At 31.4% G+C, this 20,777-nt stretch overlaps 2 protein-coding genes across 3 annotated transcripts; one reads left to right on the top strand and one right to left on the bottom strand.

The window, feature by feature from the left end:
• Positions 1-1,035: 1,035 nt before the first annotated feature.
• On the top strand, positions 1,036-20,455 carry LOC130656447 (uncharacterized). 2 transcript variants are annotated; one of them, XM_057459302.1, is made up of 23 exons: positions 1,036-1,251; positions 1,369-1,523; positions 3,055-3,209; positions 3,607-3,737; positions 5,737-5,872; positions 6,215-6,354; positions 7,359-7,577; positions 7,665-7,757; positions 8,341-8,441; positions 8,636-8,737; positions 9,100-9,171; positions 10,175-10,225; positions 10,898-10,956; positions 11,180-11,269; positions 11,799-11,873; positions 12,578-12,752; positions 13,199-13,242; positions 13,805-13,846; positions 17,399-17,585; positions 17,848-18,033; positions 18,537-18,661; positions 19,280-19,372; positions 19,724-20,455. In XM_057459302.1, exons 1-23 carry the CDS (start codon positions 1,092-1,094, stop codon positions 19,881-19,883), a joined length of 2,751 nt encoding a protein of 916 aa, XP_057315285.1. In that variant the 5' UTR covers positions 1,036-1,091; the 3' UTR covers positions 19,884-20,455. The 2 variants fall into 2 exon arrangements, with proteins under 2 accessions (XP_057315285.1, XP_057315286.1); XM_057459303.1 differs by lacking the exons at positions 1,036-1,251; positions 1,369-1,523; positions 3,055-3,209; positions 3,607-3,737 and adding an exon at positions 4,450-5,656.
• Positions 14,054-15,767, bottom strand: LOC130656448 (ankyrin repeat, PH and SEC7 domain containing protein secG-like). The gene has a single exon (XM_057459304.1). The coding sequence runs from the start codon at positions 15,203-15,205 to the stop codon at positions 14,132-14,134; it is 1,074 nt and encodes a 357-aa protein (XP_057315287.1). The 5' UTR covers positions 15,206-15,767; the 3' UTR covers positions 14,054-14,131.
• Positions 20,456-20,777: the final 322 nt, after the last annotated feature.

Genomic DNA, 20,777 nt, shown 5'->3' with positions numbered 1-20,777 from the left:
ACGCGCAACTGTTCACCCCCTCCCCTTCGCCAAAAAAATCAACTAAGAAGTGTTTAAAAAGTTTTTTGTTGCCAGACCCTTGTTTACATTAAATAGGGCTTAATGTACGCTTAGGAAAATGGGAAGTTTTTTATTTTCAAAATTTACACCTGTTTCTTCCAAAATATGCATCATGTAGGAAAGGTGTTTCATTTTGGAAAATTTATACCTGTTTCTTCCAAAACATGCATCATGTAGGAAAGGTGTTTCATTTTGGAAAATTTATGCCTGTTTCTTTCAAAATATGCATCATGTAGAAAAGGTGTTTCATTTTGGAAAATTTATAAAAATCTTGAACTTCGGTAAGTTCACCTACTCCAAGTAAGTTCGATAAATTTGCTGCATTATAATTTTAAACTTGAAACCTTGTAGAGAAAGCATTTTATAACCAACATTTACATCACTGTGTTTTGCTATAAGTTCAAGTTAAATTATGTATGCAGGCCTTTTTATCAACTTTAATATTTTGGCACTTCTTGTGGACAATGTTGCAATAATGGAATGTCACAGGAAGATTGAAAAAAAACAAGCAAAGTTGCTTTGACTACTTACTTTTTTACAAATTTTGTTATCCAGTCTTAGGCTTATGATTTTGATAAATCTTTCACTGCAATCAGTGTAATGATAATAATTATATATAACAACTAAAATTTGCATAAGACTTTATTATGACTATTCATATTCAAAGTGCTAAAAAAATGTGAAGAAAAGCAAAAGAAAACAAACTATATAGTTATATATATAGTTAGTTAGTAACCTTCTTTTTTAACCAACGACAGTATGCTAAAGTCCTGTATGTTATGTTGTGAAATTCAATTATTTAAATCATTTTTATGTATTACATATATGAATAAAATTATAATTACATACACAAACTGCCTTTTTTATGATGTTACATTAAAAAGTTAATATTTACATGGTTGTTGTTATTTCTTTTCCTCGAAAGTTATTTTTTGTCCCATCTTGTGGCTGTCATCAGATGTTATAAAATGTGTTATTATTAGGATGTTGTATTATGTTATTGTTGCTTATTTTTTAGAAAAAAAGTTAAAATGACTGAAAAAACTGAAGAAAAGATAGAAGCTGCTGAGGAACAAGAGGAGTACATTTGTGATGACCCTGTAATTTTAGATGCATTTTCTGACTTGAAGACTGCAATATTAGCTAAGAGGACAGATATTGTCAGACAAATTCTCTCTGCTGCACAATCATGTAAGAAAAAATTCATGAAAATTTGATTAAAGTATTTATAGACTTTTTTTGAATTTATATTTCATCCACCAGAGCTCAACTTTATGTCTTAAGTTTTTGTCTCATTCGTTGTTACAGTACGAGAGGAAGATGAATATGATAGCGATGGTGAAGAACGCAGCAAAAAAGAATTGGTTGATAAATATGACAGTGAAGAATACTTAGATTTACTTTCTCTTTTGCTAAATCATAGAGATACTGACTCAGGAACACTCCTACATTATGCTACTAGGGTATGTTTTATTGCTGATTTTTTTTTATATGCATTAATCCAAGATTTTTTTCCCCTTCCCTGTGAGTTGTGTTACCTGTAAATTTAATTTGCACAAATAATACCCATATTGTAGACATCCTCAAAAAATAATAAGTAATCACTGACAGCAGCAAGAATAAAAATGGCGGTCTTTTATATTATGATATGTTATATGTTTTGCAATTTGGGTTACTCCTATATTTAGTACATATGCCGTAATTTCATGCTGATCAAATTATTCCATTACACCTTTAATATGAAGCCAATGTAGTGTTTTTTTGTTAAATTGTTTAAGTGCTACATAGTAGTATTTAATTTCTACGCCTTAGATATTTTTTGCAGCAACATAGAAAATACTTATTACGCCATATTAGGGTTGTTTATGATGGTTTTAAAATGAAAAACGGTGTTGTTTAAACTTTAAAAGGTTTTTTTAATCGTTTCTTAAAACTTAGCAATGTTTATAAAAATCATTAACTTGGTAAAAAAGTATTTTAAAGGTTTTATAACAAAATATGTTAGTGTAAAAACCTTGTAAGACAGTTTTTTAATCCTTTTTAAGAGAACACAGAGATTTTTTAGCTTGTAAGAAAGATTTTCTGTCATTTCTTAATAGAAAAATAAAAAGTCTGTGAAAACTTTGTAAATTTTTTTTAATTCTTTCTACTTTTTTAATCGTTTCTTAATAAAATACAGTGATTCTTGTTTCTTAATTAAATATTGCAGTGTTTAATAAAATTCATTTTTGTTTTACGAAATATGGCATAAATATAGTGTAGAAAAATTAGACTACAGCGTAGAAAAATTGAACTATATAAATACAGACAACAAGCTTGTCCTGGAATATGTATGTATGTACAGCATATAATTTTTGTTATCTCGTTTGTATTTTTTATATAAAAAAGTACATATGACAGAATAAAAATCTTTATGGCACAATCAGAAATGTTTAACTAAGGCTTTAATAGGCTTTAATAATATGCTATAGTATTCCAAATCGCAAAACATGTCACATATTAACAATATTTAGAGCTATAACATGGTCTAGATTAGATTTCGAGAAGTTTATTGTAAGCTGTCTAACCAATGCTAGCATAAACAACAGTTTTTAAGCAGACGATGTTGATGCTGATGAATATTTATTTTATATGGTAGCTGTACAAGCCTTGTTTTCTGTAAAACCTTTTTCGCTATGCAACTTTAGAAGGGTGCCAGAACAAGTATCATTTACTTCTAGATTAACATGACAATTATACATAAAAAGAATTAAAATATGTTTCTCCAACGCGCTAGTCAATTTAATTTAAACTGTCTGATGTGATGTATATTTATGCAAGCAGTCCTGAGAAATAGACTATAAAGCAAATTAAAAATTTTCAATTCAAGTTGGTTTGAGTTTAACTTGAGTTCAAATTTTGCATTGTTTTTGACAAAATCTATATCGTTTTATCTCTGAAAAAGTTCATTATTTTATTTCTGGAGACATTAATTCTCTCTTTTTGTAAATTTAGATTGATTCTGCTGATATTGCCCGCACGTTACTTTCAGCAGGAGCAAATTGCACAATTGTTAACAAGGCGAAACTTAATCCTTACAATTATTGTGCATCCGAGTCAATGAAACATGCTTATGTTGGAGAGTTGATGCAAGCAGTGTCGCAATCAAGGTATGCAGTTGTATGGGAAAAGTTGTTTGTATTGCTGGTTTGTTTGATCCAAGTACTCTTTTAAATGTCTGCCGTTGAAATCACAATGACTCTTCAGTTTAAATAAAATATTGTTTAAAAATTATCTATATAATTATACGAAACTTTGGTGCGCCTGTCTGTGATATTTTTTAAGTGAATTTTATTTTTCATATTTTTCTTTAACAAAGTCTATAAAACATCATCTATAAAATTGTTCTGTAATATACCAAACTTTACTGTTAAAAAATATTGACGTCACAGACAAGATTAGTGAAGCCATTGCTTTGCACTTTTAAGTTTAAGTTCTTATAAATTGGCAGCAAAGTTTTTAAACTCTCCTTAACCGCTGATTATTTTTAAGTAAAAACATTTTTAGGACATTTCGTGTTGAACAACTTCTATCTGCTGGGATTGATGTTAATTCCAGTGATGGTGCAGCATCAGGCAACACTGTTTTGCATTGGGCAGTTAGCTTTGCAGATTTGCCAACTGTCAAACTCATCATAGGTAAATATCATAATTAGCCAGGAATCAATGATCTAGTCATTCCTTTATTTAAAGGGCGCAAAAAGTCAGGATAAATTTCCTCCTAACAAAGAGAAAGTGCAAAAACAAAGGTCCAAAGTGCAAAATTTTCCCCAAATAGAGGCTCTTATTTATGAAATATGTGCAATTTTCCTTTAATTTAATTCTGTTTGTAAATGACAGTTCAACTTTTGTTTTGAGTAAAATTAAGTATCAACCTCTTAATGTTAGATTTTATAAAATTACCTATTACTACAATATATCTATTATGAATTTATGCAGGGTTTGTAGTCAAGAATATATCTGTCTGTAGATATGCTGGGATGTCAGAAAAATCAGATAAAGTCTGTACGTTAAGAGTGAATTTTCATTTTTATAAATGTAACATAATTTAGTTAAATAGCCAATTTTTAATAAAAGATTTCTTTAAAAACCTAAAAAATGTTAAAATGTGAATTCCTATACCCTGCACGTTTTGGTTCGAATTTGGCACAGAAAATGTATTAATTATGGAAATGTGATTTTTTTGTTTAACAGGTAACTCCTAAAGATAAGGGACCTACTTTTTTTCCAGAGAAACCAAAAAGTTGCACCATCTCTTGAGGTGCAGCCTGAATTATGGGGTGATGAAATTTCCTTTCTGGGTCAAATCTTAATCTCTTTTGATGAATCAAACGTTTTTCTGAACAGAGAAGTAGAAAAGAAATAAGTTATTTAGATTCTATCTATTTTTAAACTTTAAACTGGCTGGCGACTTTGTGGTTAAGAGTTTCCCCCCATTGCGGAAGGTCTTGAGTTCAAACCTTGGCCGATTCATGCCAGAGACTATAAAAGTGTGAATTCTTTCTACTATTCACTTCGCAGGACCCTAATTGATAACAGTATCATTAGGAACTGAAGAGGTTATCCTGGGTAAATAATAATAATATTAATAAAATCTGATTATTTTTATTTTCTGAAATCTGAGTGTGTGAAAGAGCAGTCACTGATAAGAACTAAGTGGGGAACTTATGTTTGTAGATGAGAGTTCTTTTGAAACTTTGTAGGTTACCAGGAACTTGTTTTGTTTACTTTTAACACAACCAACCTTTCTGTTGGCAATTAATCAATGAGAATCAGGGTTCTAACTGTCAACAATTTTTTGCTGACACATTTCCGGGCATGATTTAAAAGCTATAAGATGACATCTTATTCTTCCTGTGTACTAACATATGCCTGACAGAACCTTCAGCTAACTATTAAACTTTGACATTACAACAAGAATTGATTTTTCTAGTTGTAAGTTAAATTGTCTTCTGTAAACACACAAATATAGTAAGCAATGGTTTTAATAATTTGGTTGAATTGAATTTTGGCTGTTTGAGATTACAGATAGTTTGGTTTCTCTATATTAGTAATGCTTTATGTAGTATATACACTATAGTGATGTCATTGCTATAATTCCAATGTTTAAAATAATTACTTCCATTACACTGCATTGTTTTAAAGTTACAATCAGATTTATAGATAATACAAAATATAATTTGCATTGGTATCAGATTTGGATTTACAATAGTGATAACACATTATGGGATATATTTTTTTTTAAATATGTGGTAACATAATACTTAAGCATTTTTTTGTTATTGAAATCAATGGATACATTGCACATTTGGAAATTTTTTGGATACTGAATGGATTAATTATTGTGTTGAGCACAGCTCTGATCTCTTTTTATGTTTTAAAGTTTAAAGCTTTAAAAACAAAACAAGCATCTTTCTTTGCTTGTTCTTATTTTAAGTTTAATTCTTTCTTAAGGTGAATTAAAGCCAAAAATTCTTTATTATTTAAAATAAGCCTTCTATAAATGGCATTTCATACTTCATGGCCTGGGATTCAATTTAAATATAACATTACAGAAGGTGAGATTATTTCTTTGACACTTAGTGTTTGCTCATCCTTGCTGCATTGTTTAAATTTTGTATTTTTGTTTGTTTTGTAGAAAGGGGTGGTGATGTTAATGGAATGAATGCAGACGGTGTTGTTCCTTTGCATGATGGAATTCAACGTGGTGATAAAGATATAGTAGAAGAGCTGTTAAAAAATGGTGCAGACACAAATACCAAGCCTGTTAAAGGGTTAGTAAACTACCAACTGTAAGGGGCACAAATATGTTCACATCTATGTAGGTATTGTTACGAGTAGTAATGACATATAAAGCGTCTCTATACTAATGTATTTTGTTTTTCTGTCTTCAAGAAAAGCGACATGCAATGGGGATACGAAATAGTGTGTGATTTAAAGATGTGGGGACCCGTAGATATTTCCACTGGTTTAACAACTAGTCTTTTTTAATAAGTTTGCAATATATAATGTTTACTTATTGCCTGTCAGCAAGCAGGCTTTGATACACAGTTGGCATAAGCAAGCCAAATTCACCATGGCATTTCTCACAACATGTTGATTTCTTGTTATTGTAGTAATCTTGAAGGAAAGTCTCCAATTTATCTTGCTATTAAAGATCCAGAATTAAAGACATTGTTAGAACAATATGCTGAGCAAGACACAGTAAACACGGAAGGAGAGGTTACTGAGGATGTACACACAGAAGAAGTTTCAGGTATTTTTATACCTGGTATAACGCTAATATTTAATTTCCTACCACCACTGTCATTATTTATCCATAGACATTTGTTACATCTTTTGTTAATGAAACACAGCTGCATATTGCTTTATGAAAAAATTAAAATTTTCAAAATAGAACTTTGATCACAAAATCTAATAATCTATAGCGATGTGTCGACTTCCTTCATGTATAAGTTGTATAACATTTCAACAGTTTGATGAAAATTAATTGTGTTCTTGTTTTAGCTTAAACTCTTAAGCAAAACTATACCACAAATCAGTACAAACATTCTCAAAGGCACTACACATCAACGAGATCACTTTTTAAAACCTTAAACACCTAAGTGTTATAAGTCCGTAATTCTCTGTTTCAACAGAAATTTGTACAGTGATAACAAAACACTGACAGTAAAATTTTGTTGTTTTCGGCTCTACAATCTTGGGCAAAGAAAATTGGACAATTGGTATTTTTTGACTATTCTTGTAAGGGCATACTATTTTTCCAAATTGGCATACAATATTAAATGGCTAACACTCTGCCGTGAACTTGGACAAGTTCAGAACATGCATGTCTTGTTTTAACGGTGCATTTATAACTTTTTTAACAATGGTTTGTCAAAAATTACAATGCCTATTATTTTTTTTATCATCTTTTTTTATCGTTATAATGTAATTATCATTAAGAAGTACAATAAAAATTGTTTCTATAATTTACATCAATTTATGTATGTAAGAAATTTAAATGAGAAAAATTATGTTTATATTTTTATAAAATACATAGGAAGGTGGATCAGGACCAATACACAATTTTTAAAGCAGAAGATCACAAAAATGTATTTATCTGATACGATTCTAAATAGCTATTTGGTTATAAATAAATTTGTATTTAATGTTTTTTTTGGTGAAAGAGAACTGGATAGTGTGAGTAAAACACACATGATGTGAACATTTACGGTTGCTAAAGATGAGTATATTTTTAAACTTATTTCTTCCATTTAGAGCAAAGCACTGTCATCACAGAGGTCAAACACAAGTCTCGCAATTCAATGTCAACTTCATCCACCCATTTATTGAATCAACCATCAGTTTTACCAAAAATGGTGACAGTGGACCCCACCCTAAAATATTTATGCCCTCCTCCGCAAAGGATGAAACAATTTGAAGGATTATTCTTTGTCCCTCCTAGTGAACTCACGGTTGAAATAGTATCTTCACGAGGTACTTCAATGATTATTTATCATACTTATTTATTGTGAGAAGGTTAATAATATCATTGGTTTGATCAACAAATTTTCTAATTTTCAGGACATGTAAACGATATAAAAGATGTTGGAAATTTGTTTACAAAAATGTTTCAGAGTATTGGAATAACTTTATCGTATATTTATAATGGAAATAGTAAGTAAAGCCTGGCTTATCCCTATTGTGCAGTCAATCCCCACCTATAAGACCATAGTTAAGTTGAATAGAAATTTTAGAGATTTCGGGCGTTTTCAAGTGGATTCAAAAGTAAAAAATGATATTGAACACGATTCTTTATATTTTTATGTTTCTGTGACTTTAAACTTTTTTATGTGAAACCTCAATCAACTTTGTCTTTTTTTAACAGGACTCTTAGCAGTCTGGGATTTCAGAGAAACCTAAGAGAAATTCTGCAAAAACTAATTGGATTTTTCTATCCTGAAAATTGTTATTTTCTTTTTGCATATAACACTACTTAATAATAGGCCCGTGTTTAGGTTCAGAATAGGAGTTTGCTGTTTATGTCCTTGCATTTGTGTGAACAGAAAACTAGCCGAAAATAAAAAAATTTATAGGACTTTATTAATATGGGACCAAACTGTATGAAAATGCAGAAAACGTTTTCTTTTCCAAAATTGTGATTTGATACCTGGGATTGTCATGGAATTTTTCTCCCTTAAATTCTTATGATCCCTGTTTAAGTATCTGCTAAATTTAAATAATTTCTGTTTTTTTATAGGCACTTCGAATTACATCAAGGAAACTCATCTTCAATGTATAATAAGTGAAAATACATTTAGACACAAAGAAGAGTATAAAATACAAGTGAATACACATAAGGTGGGAAAAATATTGTCATTTCTCTTCTATGACATTTTCTTTATTGCTTTAAAATTTAATTCTTATTAAAAAGCATTTAATGGTATGTCAACATTTTTCTACTCATTGCTACGTTCTTAAAACTGTACCACTTCTTTATTTTGCTTTACTTGCATTTTTTTGGCTTCTTCGCACTCTGTGATTTTTTATTTTAGGTGGTGATTTTATCTTCCTGTACTGTTTCAATGTTTCGTGGAATATCAACGTTCGTGCAGTGTTTAAGGTTATTCAGAGGAAAAGCTGTCCCATTATTACAAGTTTGTATATTTTTTTTATTTTTCATTCTTAATCACTGATACTAACTGGTGTTGGTGTTGTACTGTGAAATGCAAAGCCTGAGGTCAAAATTACAAAACGAACTTACGATCTGTTTTTTACTTGTTTAAGTTTTGTGGTACCATTTTAATAATGGTTCCCATACCGGTTAGTATGGATCTATACAGAGCCCTGTTTAAATAAGCTGTAGATGAATCAAATCATCTGAGTTTTCATGTTAACTGGGCTTTTTATATACCATTTAGGTAATAAGTACCATTATTGCACTGTTTAATTATTTACATTGCATTTTACTTTTGCATTTTACCATTTACATCATTTTTTTCAGCAACTTTTGTTCTAGATTTCTGATTGGCCATCTCATCCTCACAGATCTGTTATTCTTGACTTCCAGTGCAATGACATTCCCCATTTGGTAGGTTTCATCTTTGTCGGTGTGTGAAATTTACATTCAGACCCTTGTGTATACTGCTTCAATGAATATATATAACATCTTGCCTCGATACATATCAATGGCAATGGTCTAGTAGTTAACATATCATTTGTTATTAAAGATTGCTAGTTTAATCCCCATTGTAACAGACATCTTAGTATTTTTGTTACTTGTATGGAGCTTTCTACTGACGGTATACTCGCTTGTGCAGCAGGCTAGAAATTAGGACAATGCAACAGGCATCTCTGGTTGTGACGTTGTAACATTAAACAAGCCCTTAAAATTGAATAACAAAGAAAAATAAATTTTTTGTTAGTTATCAAACTCCTTGCTTCTTTTAAATCAGTCATATGACCCGAATTAAAAAAAAAACCTTGTGCTTTACTGCAACATGTTACCCAAAATTAACGTTGGTGTGATCATCGATGGCCGTTTTTTTTTGTACAACGTGTTAAATTGTTGTTATTATATTTTGTCTCTAAGCTATATGAAAAGAGGGAATGTTTAGTTTAACTACGTCTGGAATAATTTTGTTACATGTACAATATATAATGTAGCTACAACAAGGATTGAGTTAAATCAAAAGTGAAGATGATATGGATTTTAATGATGTGTTATGTTTTACCCAAAAAAATAAAAAGGGAGATTAAAACAAAAAAAGGGTTTCTATTTTTCATTTTCAAAAAATTTAGACATCTCATTATCAATGTTAATGGACAACCAGGTAGCAAACTAGATATTGAGTAATCTTGTCATAAAAACTATCTGTTTCCTAAAAAAATTTTAAGAACTGTTATCTAAGAACTGAAATTAGTTTATTTTCGTGCTTCATTACTTTTTAAGGTTCCCTTGAAAGCTTTTATTCCCAACTTGTATAATCTTCAGGACAATTGAGTATTTTGCTACTTTTTAGCTTTCCAGTATACAATGCCGTTTTTTGTTTAAAATCTTTCTCATCTAATGATATTTTTAACTTCTGTTTTAGGACATCTTCTGTGAAACTGTAGATATTCTTGCCTTATTTAAAATTAACCAGGTATGCTTGCGTTATGTTTATTAATAGCGTAACCATGGTACAAAAATTGATGAGTTTTGTGCAGCATCTCCTTGCATAATGTAAAGTTATTGTAAATGGGTATAAAACATAATTTGTTGATAACATCATCCATAAAAGACAATCAGAAGAGTTGCATAATATGCCCTTCTCAAACATACAAAAAAATCCACAAGTCATGTTAAATTTTCTAAAATTGATATGACAAGCCTTCGGCTGAAAACCAATTTAGAGTGGAAAATAGGGGTCAGGCCTTATAGATTTCTACAAAAAAGTCCTTCAAATTTAGGAAACATCCAGACTGAACCCAAAAATGTACTTAAAAAAGGGAACATATAAAAAGTGGGTGCTGCTAAATTCTTGTCGACCTTTTATTTATTATCCTGAAAAAGGGTGTCCCTTGCTTACAACACACTTTTTTAGATACAGGTAACTGACATCAAAGGAAATTGATCGACTAAGAAAAATATATTCAATATTTATATGTTTTTCACAACAAAAAAGTAAAATAGTACAAAAGTTCCAAGTAGAGCAGACAATTTTCTCTAATATTTGTTCTAGGTTTCCCTAAAAGGTTGTAGCTTCTTAGTGATATTAATGTTACTCTTGGTGAGACAAAAAAATGCAGTAGCTCAGTTTATGCATTATTTTTAGATTCAACTGAACATACAAAATATTGGTGAACAAAAAAATACAGGATGTTTCAACTTAAGGTAACAACACATATGTTCCTGTCTTAAAATAAATTTAAGCATCTCCTACTAGTGTATTCATTTTCTTGTTCTGATTGCATTCAAAACCTTGATAGTTCAAAACTTTATTTTTCTGACTGTAGAGGAAAATTATTTTAAGTTTCATCCAAAACATTGACTAGGATCAAATTCTATTTAAAAAATATTCATTTTTCTTATATTGAATTATTTTACTTGTTTTTAGAGAATTTTTCACATTGCAAGCATATTGCCAGAAAAGATTTATTCTCGTTGTTCCTTATATTGTGATAGATGAACATTCAAACCTCATCAGGTAGACAAGACAATTTTTATTTACTTGCAATGCCTAACAACAAGCAACGTTGCTAGGGAGAGTGAATAACCTTTTTGTTTTTGTTCAACTATGGTATAGAAGCAGTTTATTGTTGTGACGAAAATGAATGATTTTAATGTCAAAAAAAAGAAAGAAAATGAAATATTCAATGTAGGAAATATTGTAATACGAATATTTCAATCCTTAAACTGAACAGCTAGAGAGATGAAGTTTTTTAGCCTATCCGAGAAAGCCTTAGGGAGTGTGTATTGCGTAAAAAAAACAGGTCTAGTCTGAAATTTTGAAACTGTCACAAGTTGAATTTACTTTAAGTAACTTTGTTTTTCATATCAGTATCTGCTAAAACGTATTCATCAAGTTTTCAGCCTTAGACTTGCTTTTTTTTGTGTTTCAATGTTGGTTATTTAGAAAAACAGAACTGTTTTGTAAGTTACTCGTAGAATATCTAGGTTTAGATACTTACTTTACCTTCCAAATCGTGTAAAATGTTGTTATTCTTTTTATTTAGTCATGGAAATAATGGGATATTTCAACTGAATATTGAAAAGTTAAATAACTACATAGATTTGTTTCCATCGTCTAAGTAAGTCATCATAAGTATAGCTGGTGTTTGATTTTTTATGCATTTTGAGGTTGAAGTTAAAAGTTACATGACATCAAGATTTGTGATTTACATTGTGTTCGCGCGAGTAGAAACTCGTAGTTTGTTATCTTCACATATTTACTAGCTAGGATTCTTGAAGTCTAAAATTTGATTTTTCATTTGTCAAAATAATCTTGAAATTTTAGATTTTTGGACCAATCCTCTTAAATTTTCATCATTTTTATTTATTTATTATACTACGTGTATATCTTATGTTACTATCGTTGTGCTTCTGGTTTGGGGTTTTATTGCATGAACATATACAGTATGAACCCTTAAGCTTGGTTTCCAATAACCGAAATTTTGTTGCACAACGGTTGCATAACAGTCACCGTTACAACTTGTTTGAAAAACACATGTTTTACAACAAACACAAAATGTTGCACAACAAATGTTGTACAGATCCTGCAACAGTTGTAGACCGAGAAAAACCCTTTGGCAAAATTTTTTGCACAACATGTGTGTTTAATGAATTCGTAACGGAGACTGTTGCTCAGTATGCATTATTGAAAATCAACCTAAGGCTTTATAAATTCAAGCCAATAAACGTAAATATATTTGAACGGATTAAAAATAACTTAACTTTCCGAGGTTTCACATTTTCTTTTCTCAGTTTTTTTTAACATAATGTCTGCTTTGTTTAGCTTCCTGCATGTTGATCTTCGCCATGCAAGCAGTTCTAAACTCATTCAACAACTTCATCAGTATTGCATAGCTAGAAACTATCATCTGCAGCTGACAGTCAATGAAATTGATATGCATCTCGATCACCTGACATCATTACTAAATAGTTTCTCGTTTACCGTTAATTTGTCTCAGGTAAGGGATGTTAGAGAAAGATCCTAAGACGACATGTTCTAAATATGCGATCTTTCATTCAAAGAGGTAAAACAGACTTAAAAAAACCCTTTGAGTTTGTAAGTTAATAGTCCTGGTCAGGTATGGAAAACTGAAAATTAAAACCTTTAAGTTACTTCTGCTACTAAGTATCAGCTATGCGTAGAGGTTTTGCTATGAGAGTTTGACCGCTATTTTATTCGTGCCTAAGAAAAGCGTCCGCTGTAGACAGGAGATGTTCGCTGTACTTTCTTGCCAGAATTTTTTTGATGTAGAATTGAGTTTATAATTTTCTGGATATCATGCTGTTACACGCCGCAAAAATTACTGTTGACATAGTTATTCGAAACGCTTTAAGGCTAAGTTCACATTGCGAAGGTATTTTGATTTTAATTTTCTATTTATTATTTGATTTTTTGATTTTTTAGGCGGATCGGTTAGAAGAACGCATTGAAATGGTAGATAACTTAGGGTCAGTTTGGTTGCTTTTCAAGCAGTCTAGTTATTTTATTAGCACCTCTTGAAGTAAGCGCCCGTCCCGTCGAATTAGAAAGCTGTAGAACATAGCTTAGAGGATTTTCACATTGTCACTTTTCGTGGCAATTGCAGGATTTTTACTTGGGCACATTTTACCTATTCGCGTGTACGAAATTTACTAAAAAGTCACCTGAAGATTGTTTCCTTGAATGTCATTTAAAGTTTATCAAGAGAGTTCTTCATAATGATAGTTAAGTTGGGAAACGAAAGAAATGCACACATTCCAGTGTAACAGGCTCACCAAAAATTAAAAATAATCTTCACCAGAAATAAACGCAATTCCCGATTGTATTATCTTGGTTTTTATAAGTTTGTAATATATATCGAGTCTTACAAATAATTGTAATGTTAATTAAGTCGGCAGCGAAAGGAATGCATTGATACTATTCCTGATTTTTGATTGTTCTGGAGTATTGCACGTGATTATTATTGTAATATTGTCGCGATATATTTTTAATGGTTTTATTGTTATTGGTGTATTTTGATTCTTTTTTTAGATTACAATGTATTGTTTGTTATGAAAATAACAATTTGAACAGGTATGTTATTATTACAGTAACTTTTGACTAACATAAAAAATAGCTTGATGGTAGAACTTTTCTGAACGCAACCACAATATTTTGCATATATCAAAAGTAGGAATTGTTACCTACTTCGTTAAAAATGATATTTCTCGCTGAAACGAAGTTATAAAGAAGTGAACTGTGCGTGCTGGGATTCTCTTGTCGCTAGAACTTAATACAAACTTATTTTTCAATCTAATCTTTCTAATATTTAATTTACAAATAATTTCTACAATCAATGTTTCGTCATTTTTTAAAATTTCAAGAAAACACATTCGCGATGATTTCTTCATACATCAAATTCCTAATCGCATTGTCTTTTGGGATTGGCGCACGGCATTGTGGACAGACGCTCATGCGCGGTTTTTCTTTGCAGTCGCTGCAATAAATGTGACCATTAGTACATTGGTACACTTGTTTGGGTGGTAGAGGCAAAACGAAGCATATCGGACATTCAAATGCTTCTTCATTTACTGCTGATGCTTTAACGAATGTTTTGTTTTTCTTTTTTTCAAGAGATTCTAAATCTTGTTGTAATGTTTTCTTGTAAGTTGCTTTGGCTATTAAAGTTTCGTTTAGCTGCTTCAGTTTTTTATCTAAGGCGCTTATCTTTCCCTTAACCTGCGTGACCTCTCCTTCAAAGTCTCGCATTTCGTCGGTGACTTTCAAGATTTGTTCATTTTTTGTTTTGATAGACTCGTTGACCTCCTTCAGTTCCAACTCTTGCAGTTGTCGTTTAAGTCTGTCTTTTTCACTCTCTTCTGGATCCTTTCCCACCCGTGGTGGTTTTTTCGGTTTGGGTGGTATTGGTTTGGGGTTATCGAGTTGTTTCTGTTTTTGTATTTCCATTTTTCTTTGCGTTAAAGTTTGTGCGATTCTAGTAAAGTTTTGAGACATAGCGATATCATATGGTGTATCTCCGGTATTATTTTTCATTTCTATTTCCGCGTTAGTTCTCAACAGAAGTACTACAGCTTCAAAATTGGCCTTCTTAACAGCAATATGCAACGCTGTATCGCCATGTTGGTCTTGATTATTCACATTGACTCGCCTAGCGATAAGGAGTCTTATAACATCTAAATGCCCATGGTATGTAGCCGTGTGTAGAGGTGAAGACCAGTCCGTATTACAGGCGTGTATATTTGCGCCATAACTCATTAACAGTTCTGCAATGTCAGCAAAGCCGCGAGCTGCTGCCACACATAAGGGTATAGTTACACATAGTAGATCTTTGCTGTTGTATTCTTCGATCGGTTGATTCACATTCCAGCCTTTTTTTAATTTCTTTTCCACTTTTTTGTAATCATTCGCTCGTATAGCTTTTAAAAACTCCATTTCATGTGTTTTCAAAAAAAATGCGTTACTAATATGATCGTCATATATTCACAGATGTTAAATTTTTAAGTTACATAAAAATCAACTGGAGATTTTGTCATTTGCAATCTTTTTAAAATTTTATTGCCGAACTCTAAACTTGATCTTTCTAGATTTGAACACGTCGACAGCTTTCGTACAGTAATACTTTAAATCGAAGCGAGTAATTAAAGCATTGTCGCTTGCTTTATAATAATGAGTCAATAAGTCGATGTCTTTTATTTCTTACATAATAGATGACTAATTAGATACGCTTCTGAAAGCACTTTTATAAGTCACATGGTTTTTTGCTCGTAGGCTTGCAACCATGGTGAAAAGCAGCTTTTAGTCGGAAGTATAAAGACAATAAAAAGCCTTATTTATTTTATCAACAAAATAAGTTCGCTTCTTTAACATTCCAAATAAAATTTATCTCGCTCAACTGATTTAGAAAATTGGTTTTCATTAATATAATTTGACAAGCGATTTAATCTTAACGAGGGCTGTTAACATTTAAATTTGTTTGTATAAGTGATAAACCTATAATGACACTGCTTTGTGAATAGAACAACCCAGCGGCACAATTTGAAATGAAATGTTATGTTTTTCTATGTCTCAATTTGTCTTGTTTATTCCGACTTTTAAATTTCATCAGAAAGCGCGTCTCTCCTACGCACGTCTCTTTTTTTATTGTCGAATGCGTAATGCATTACTCCTACACGTCTTCCTGTCTGCTAATATCCAGTCGACTACTAATATGCAGTCAAATTTTCTTGATGGTAATTCGTTACGGGGAATAGAACAAATTCTCTGCTCGTCATCAGATACGCAGAACGTCGTGAGTGACATTTTAGTTTTGTAGTACTATACCTGTGTTAGTAATTGTCATAATTGAAATATGAAATGGGAGACAAAGCAAATGAAGCAAGCAAGCAAGTCCAAACTCGGGTTGGGGCATGCTTATGCAAAAAAACGCAATCAGATTTAGATCATGATTACGTTATGATTGTTGCAGGAACTTAAACGTTACTTTATGGAATAAGATGAAATGTTCCGTTTTAGAAGATCAGAAAGATGACTAAGGGTGCACAAGACAACTCAAAGTTTTATTCTATATAAGGAATTAGAAAAGTATGTGTCTAATTAAAATACGCTTAAATACAGAAATACACATTGGAAGGATTTACCAAGGCTGGAAAATATTCTTAGGATATGTTTAAAAAATTCCCCTTTCTAAACCTCAATATGTTTTTTTTATAAAGCATATGTAATTTGCTGTTTTTTTATTTCCTGGTTGTTGTTATGGTAACCTGGTTGTATACTTAATTATTTATTTGCAAACAAAACTACATCTATGTTTTTCGTGCAAATGAGAATTTTTGACAGCTGTCTGCTATTGCAAAAAAGCTTTCGCGTTTCACGAAACAAGATGAATTCGCGAGAGTGAAATTTCTTCTGTATGCCAATTTCGTTTTTTTTGAAAAGATAAAAGAGTAAAAGACAGAAATGTTTTGTAAAAAAATTTAAGAATAGAAATTTGCGATTTCTTAATCGCTTATTTTTTATGTTATTTTAAAGCGTTAATACAAGGGTAAAAATTTCAAAAAATACATAAAATAAGTAATTTACACAAATTTCTTCTCACAAGTTTTAAGAACAGTTTTTTTTTTTATTTCAATGCTGCTTCTTATCTAATTTTCGCGGGTTGATACTTTCGTGGGTCGAAAAATTTTAAGGGGATTAATTTTCGCTGTAAAAATGTTTGTTTTTGGAAGTAAAGAGTTTTTTTCCCCTTTTTTGCACTCTTAAATGAATTTCAACTTTACCCGTCATTATTTTATGTTTCAAACCTTTCAAAAACGGTAAAAACTGAGAAACAAAGCGTTATTAAATTGCATTTTCGCGAAATATTAGGATTTGTTAAATTCGCGAAAATTAGTCCTCCCGGAAATTAAATTTTATTTTTAAGTAATTTTTCGCGAAAATTAATTCCCTTAGATATTAATTTTTTAAGTGCAATAATTTTAGCCCACTCTCTCAGTGGTGTGTGTGTATGACCAACTTGTTATGCACACGCAAACCTAAACGTCCTCAAAAGACCTTAAAAATTAACCGACAAATTTTTTAATTCTCTTAGGTGGAAGAACTTAACTGTTATAAACTTTCTATTTTTAGGTTATTTCCAAACATAATGAATGCCATGTCCAGTGTGCACGAAATTTCATACAAACTTAACAATTATAATGTTGCTGGTTTATCTACCAAACTCTCTTCGTCATCAAAAAAGTTGTGTAGCTGGAGCAGTTTTCTCCCAACCATCGTTATGACGTCATTCATGGGATGGAACGCCCCGAAAGAATTGGTATGTATGTTTTCCTGCGTGTATTTAAGTAAACAAGCCGGTAACCGGTGTTTCACGGATCCGCTTGGTAATATTCCAGTCCTCATTATCTGGTGCTTTGTTAGCACGAAGTAACGGTTTGCAGTACTTTTAAACAAATAACACGCATAGTAATTTTCACTCTGATTGTTATCTTCCTCTGGTGGAAATTCTGCATACCTTTAGAGAGCAATGTTGTTCACGTATCGATTCGCAGTTAAGATTTTTTTCCTCTTTTATTTAGGACGAGACGTACATTAAAAATATCATTAACTATCAAATATACGAAGACGATAATGACTTAATTGGTAATTATTTTGTATCCATGGGAAATTCGTTACCATTGACAACTGCTGATCGTTCTTTATTCGACGACATGTTGGCGTATTGTTCAATTGATGCGTCATCTTTAACGACGGAAAATCTTCAGGTATGTGATGGACTTTTGTCATTGTTTGTTTCAGTTTCAGCTAGAAATATATCATTTGGGGACTAGACTTAAAATTTATACATATCTGTTGAAGGAAAGTAAATTAATTGTTTGATATAAAGTCCAAAAAAAATGATTTTCTGTTTTGTGAATTGCTATAAAAATATCAATTTTTGCAAGTGCAAAATTCCACAGGCACTTATTTTCCGTATGTAGAAACCTTTTTGGCAGTATTTAATTTGCCACAGAAACGATTTTTGCGTATTATCCATTCTTAGTCCCCTATTGAAAATCACAAAATCGCGAAATTTGTACCTTATATGTGAAATATCATACCTTCAAGGTATGGGCAGTAAACAGCTGTTACCAGGTCCAAGACAAGTATCTGCGATGTTTGAAAATGTTAAAGAATAATAAAATATATGAAACTCAGACGTGTTGTATATTAACAATCCCAACTTGTGTCTGTTCAAGTGTACTGTTCCTACTCATTCATTTTTTAGGAGATTTGCAAGACCATCAAAGTTTTAAAACTTGACATACAGAAGATGAAACTGGGATCATCTTTAAATAACTTTTTTGTCGAGGAATCCATTATTTTGCTGAATGTTTTGTTCTTCTTATCAAGGTACGGATCTAATCACGCGATAAAATACAACAAAACACATGTTGTACATGAATATTTAACTACATAGTTTTTTACAACCCCTTAATTTGATAGTCCATCGAATTTTTCGAAAATGTGCCTATAATTTTCGTATTAAAAAGGCCTTTCAATATTTTTTTTTCTTTTTTTTGTCAGTAATTGTCATGTTTGGCACCAGTCTGACAGACTTTTACAAAGAGATTGTTTCCTGGTTTCAATACCAGTGTGTCACTACGCTCGTGCGCTGGCTTGTGCGTCAGGCAAGCAAGTTAGAGCAATGCTATATCTTTGGCGGTAATGTATAATAGTTACAGTCGCAGGGGAGAAAGAGCCAGTTGTTAGGATGGAATACCCAAGGCATGAAACTTCCCGTTACTTACTTATGTGGTAGAAAGTGGGAGTTTGTTTGAAAGTAAAATATGTGCAGGAGTACCAAAAACACGTAAAAATGTAAAAAAATTTATGTGGAGGAGTTTGTCTGCCCTGTTCTATTGTTAATATTTTACAATGTGTTTGTGCATGTTTGTACTAAATGACGCATGCTACTCCTACGCATGTGTTATTATCTAGAGTCAATTTTAATGACGTACATTTATTTAGAATTTGTTATGGTGTTCTCAACTTGCAAACAAAAGATAAGACACAAAATTTGGATGATCTGTCGCAGCTAAATAAAAGTGATCATTCAAATAGGTACAAAAAAATTTGTTCGTAGACACAATTAAAGAGTTTAGAATGAGTTGCGAACGACAGTGCTTGTTAATACGCCTTAACACTCTTACGTTCGCGCGAACAAGTCAGTGTTTTTTTACATTCGCGCGGACAACTTTTCAGCCTACATTGCTGCGGTAATTTGATTTGTCGCTAAGAATTATCTTGTTTAGCCTTAGCCTAGTAATTGAGTTCAAGCGAGCTGACAGAATGATCAAAATGATTCTTTGAGAACGTTTGTAATTTTGAACAGCCTGGTGTACTCAATATCTTAAACAAGTTAATAAAAAATTAGCTATATAATTCTTAATTACATTCTTTTTGTCATTTTAGATTGATGACATTGATAAACGAATATGAACAATACTGCAGCAAGTATTACAAACATTCTTCCTCGGGTTATGTGTCTGTGGAGTTGTTGAAAAACCTTCTACGTAAAATACTACCAAAGAACGCGCCATCTTCTGGCCTGCTAAGCATGTTTACGGCTTGAAAAAGGCGGGAAAACTACTGTTGCATCAGATCTCGCTCTGTCGCCGCCATTTTACCATACGCATTCTTGAGTAAAATTTCTCTAAGGAACACTAATAAAGATATACGCGTTTCATGCTTGACACCATTAATTTTATTTATATGATGTGAATCTTAGGTTGTTGTTTTTTAATTCAGAGGAATATAGGTAAATTTGGTAACTTATTTATTTTTTAGATTTCTGTTTATTGTGATTATTTTTCTTAGCAGAACTTCTTTTGTTCTGTTCGGTTTTTTATCTGTTGTTGTCATTGTTACGCGTATCGATTGTTCTTTAAATTTTTAGGGTAGTTTTATTATATGCACTGTTCGCACATTTCTAATTTCCTGCACTCAAACGCAGATGTTCTATCGGATTACTGAACTAGTCGGATTTTATAATTACTATGGTGTCAACCTATATTCGATGAAGAGCGGGAAGGCTTCTTCGCAATCTTTATATTAATCCCGCTTAGGTAATCTATTAATACCGAAACTTACTCGGATTGATCCCGATTCGGAATTGAATTTTGTTAAAAAGCAGTAAACGTGAACCCTTAATCCAAGCAATAAAATTTTTATCTCTGGAAGTATATATTAAGTGATCATCCCAAACAACTAAAAATTAGATTTTTTGAATCTTACCATATAAATTATTTTTACGGTGTATTTTTTACAAATGCTAATTTTTTTCTATTCTACGACTTTATTCTGTTTCGTTTATTTATGTATTTATTGTAATTTATTAAATATCATTTGTGCTTAGCCAATGAATAATGTATGTGTTTTTTGTATTGAAAATCTCGTTGTGATCTTTTAGCACATATAAAAAATAATTGCTAAGGATTAGAAACTTTCTCGAGTAAAAACTTCTGTG

The sequence above is a fragment of the Hydractinia symbiolongicarpus genome, chromosome 9 (assembly GCF_029227915.1).
Source record: "Hydractinia symbiolongicarpus strain clone_291-10 chromosome 9, HSymV2.1, whole genome shotgun sequence".
NCBI lineage: Eukaryota > Metazoa > Cnidaria > Hydrozoa > Anthoathecata > Hydractiniidae > Hydractinia > Hydractinia symbiolongicarpus.
The sequence above is the reverse complement of the archived record's forward strand: the minus strand, read 5'-3'. Positions and strand labels throughout refer to the sequence as shown.

What these genes read in the sequence shown, in the direction of transcription:
- LOC130656447 (XM_057459302.1), top strand. Translation starts at nt 1,092, where the DNA reads ATGACTGAAAAAACTGAAGAAAAGATAGAAGCTGCTGAGGAACAAGAG. An exon ending in TCTCTCTGCTGCACAATCAT is followed by an intron (nt 1,252 to 1,368) that starts GTAAGAAAAAAT and finishes TCGTTGTTACAG; the next exon opens with TACGAGAGGAAGATGAATAT. An exon ending in GAAATGGTAGATAACTTAGG is followed by an intron (nt 13,243 to 13,804) that starts GTCAGTTTGGTT and finishes TTCTTTTTTTAG; the next exon opens with ATTACAATGTATTGTTTGTT.
- LOC130656448 (XM_057459304.1), bottom strand. Translation starts at nt 15,205, where the DNA reads ATGGAGTTTTTAAAAGCTATACGAGCGAATGATTACAAAAAAGTGGAA.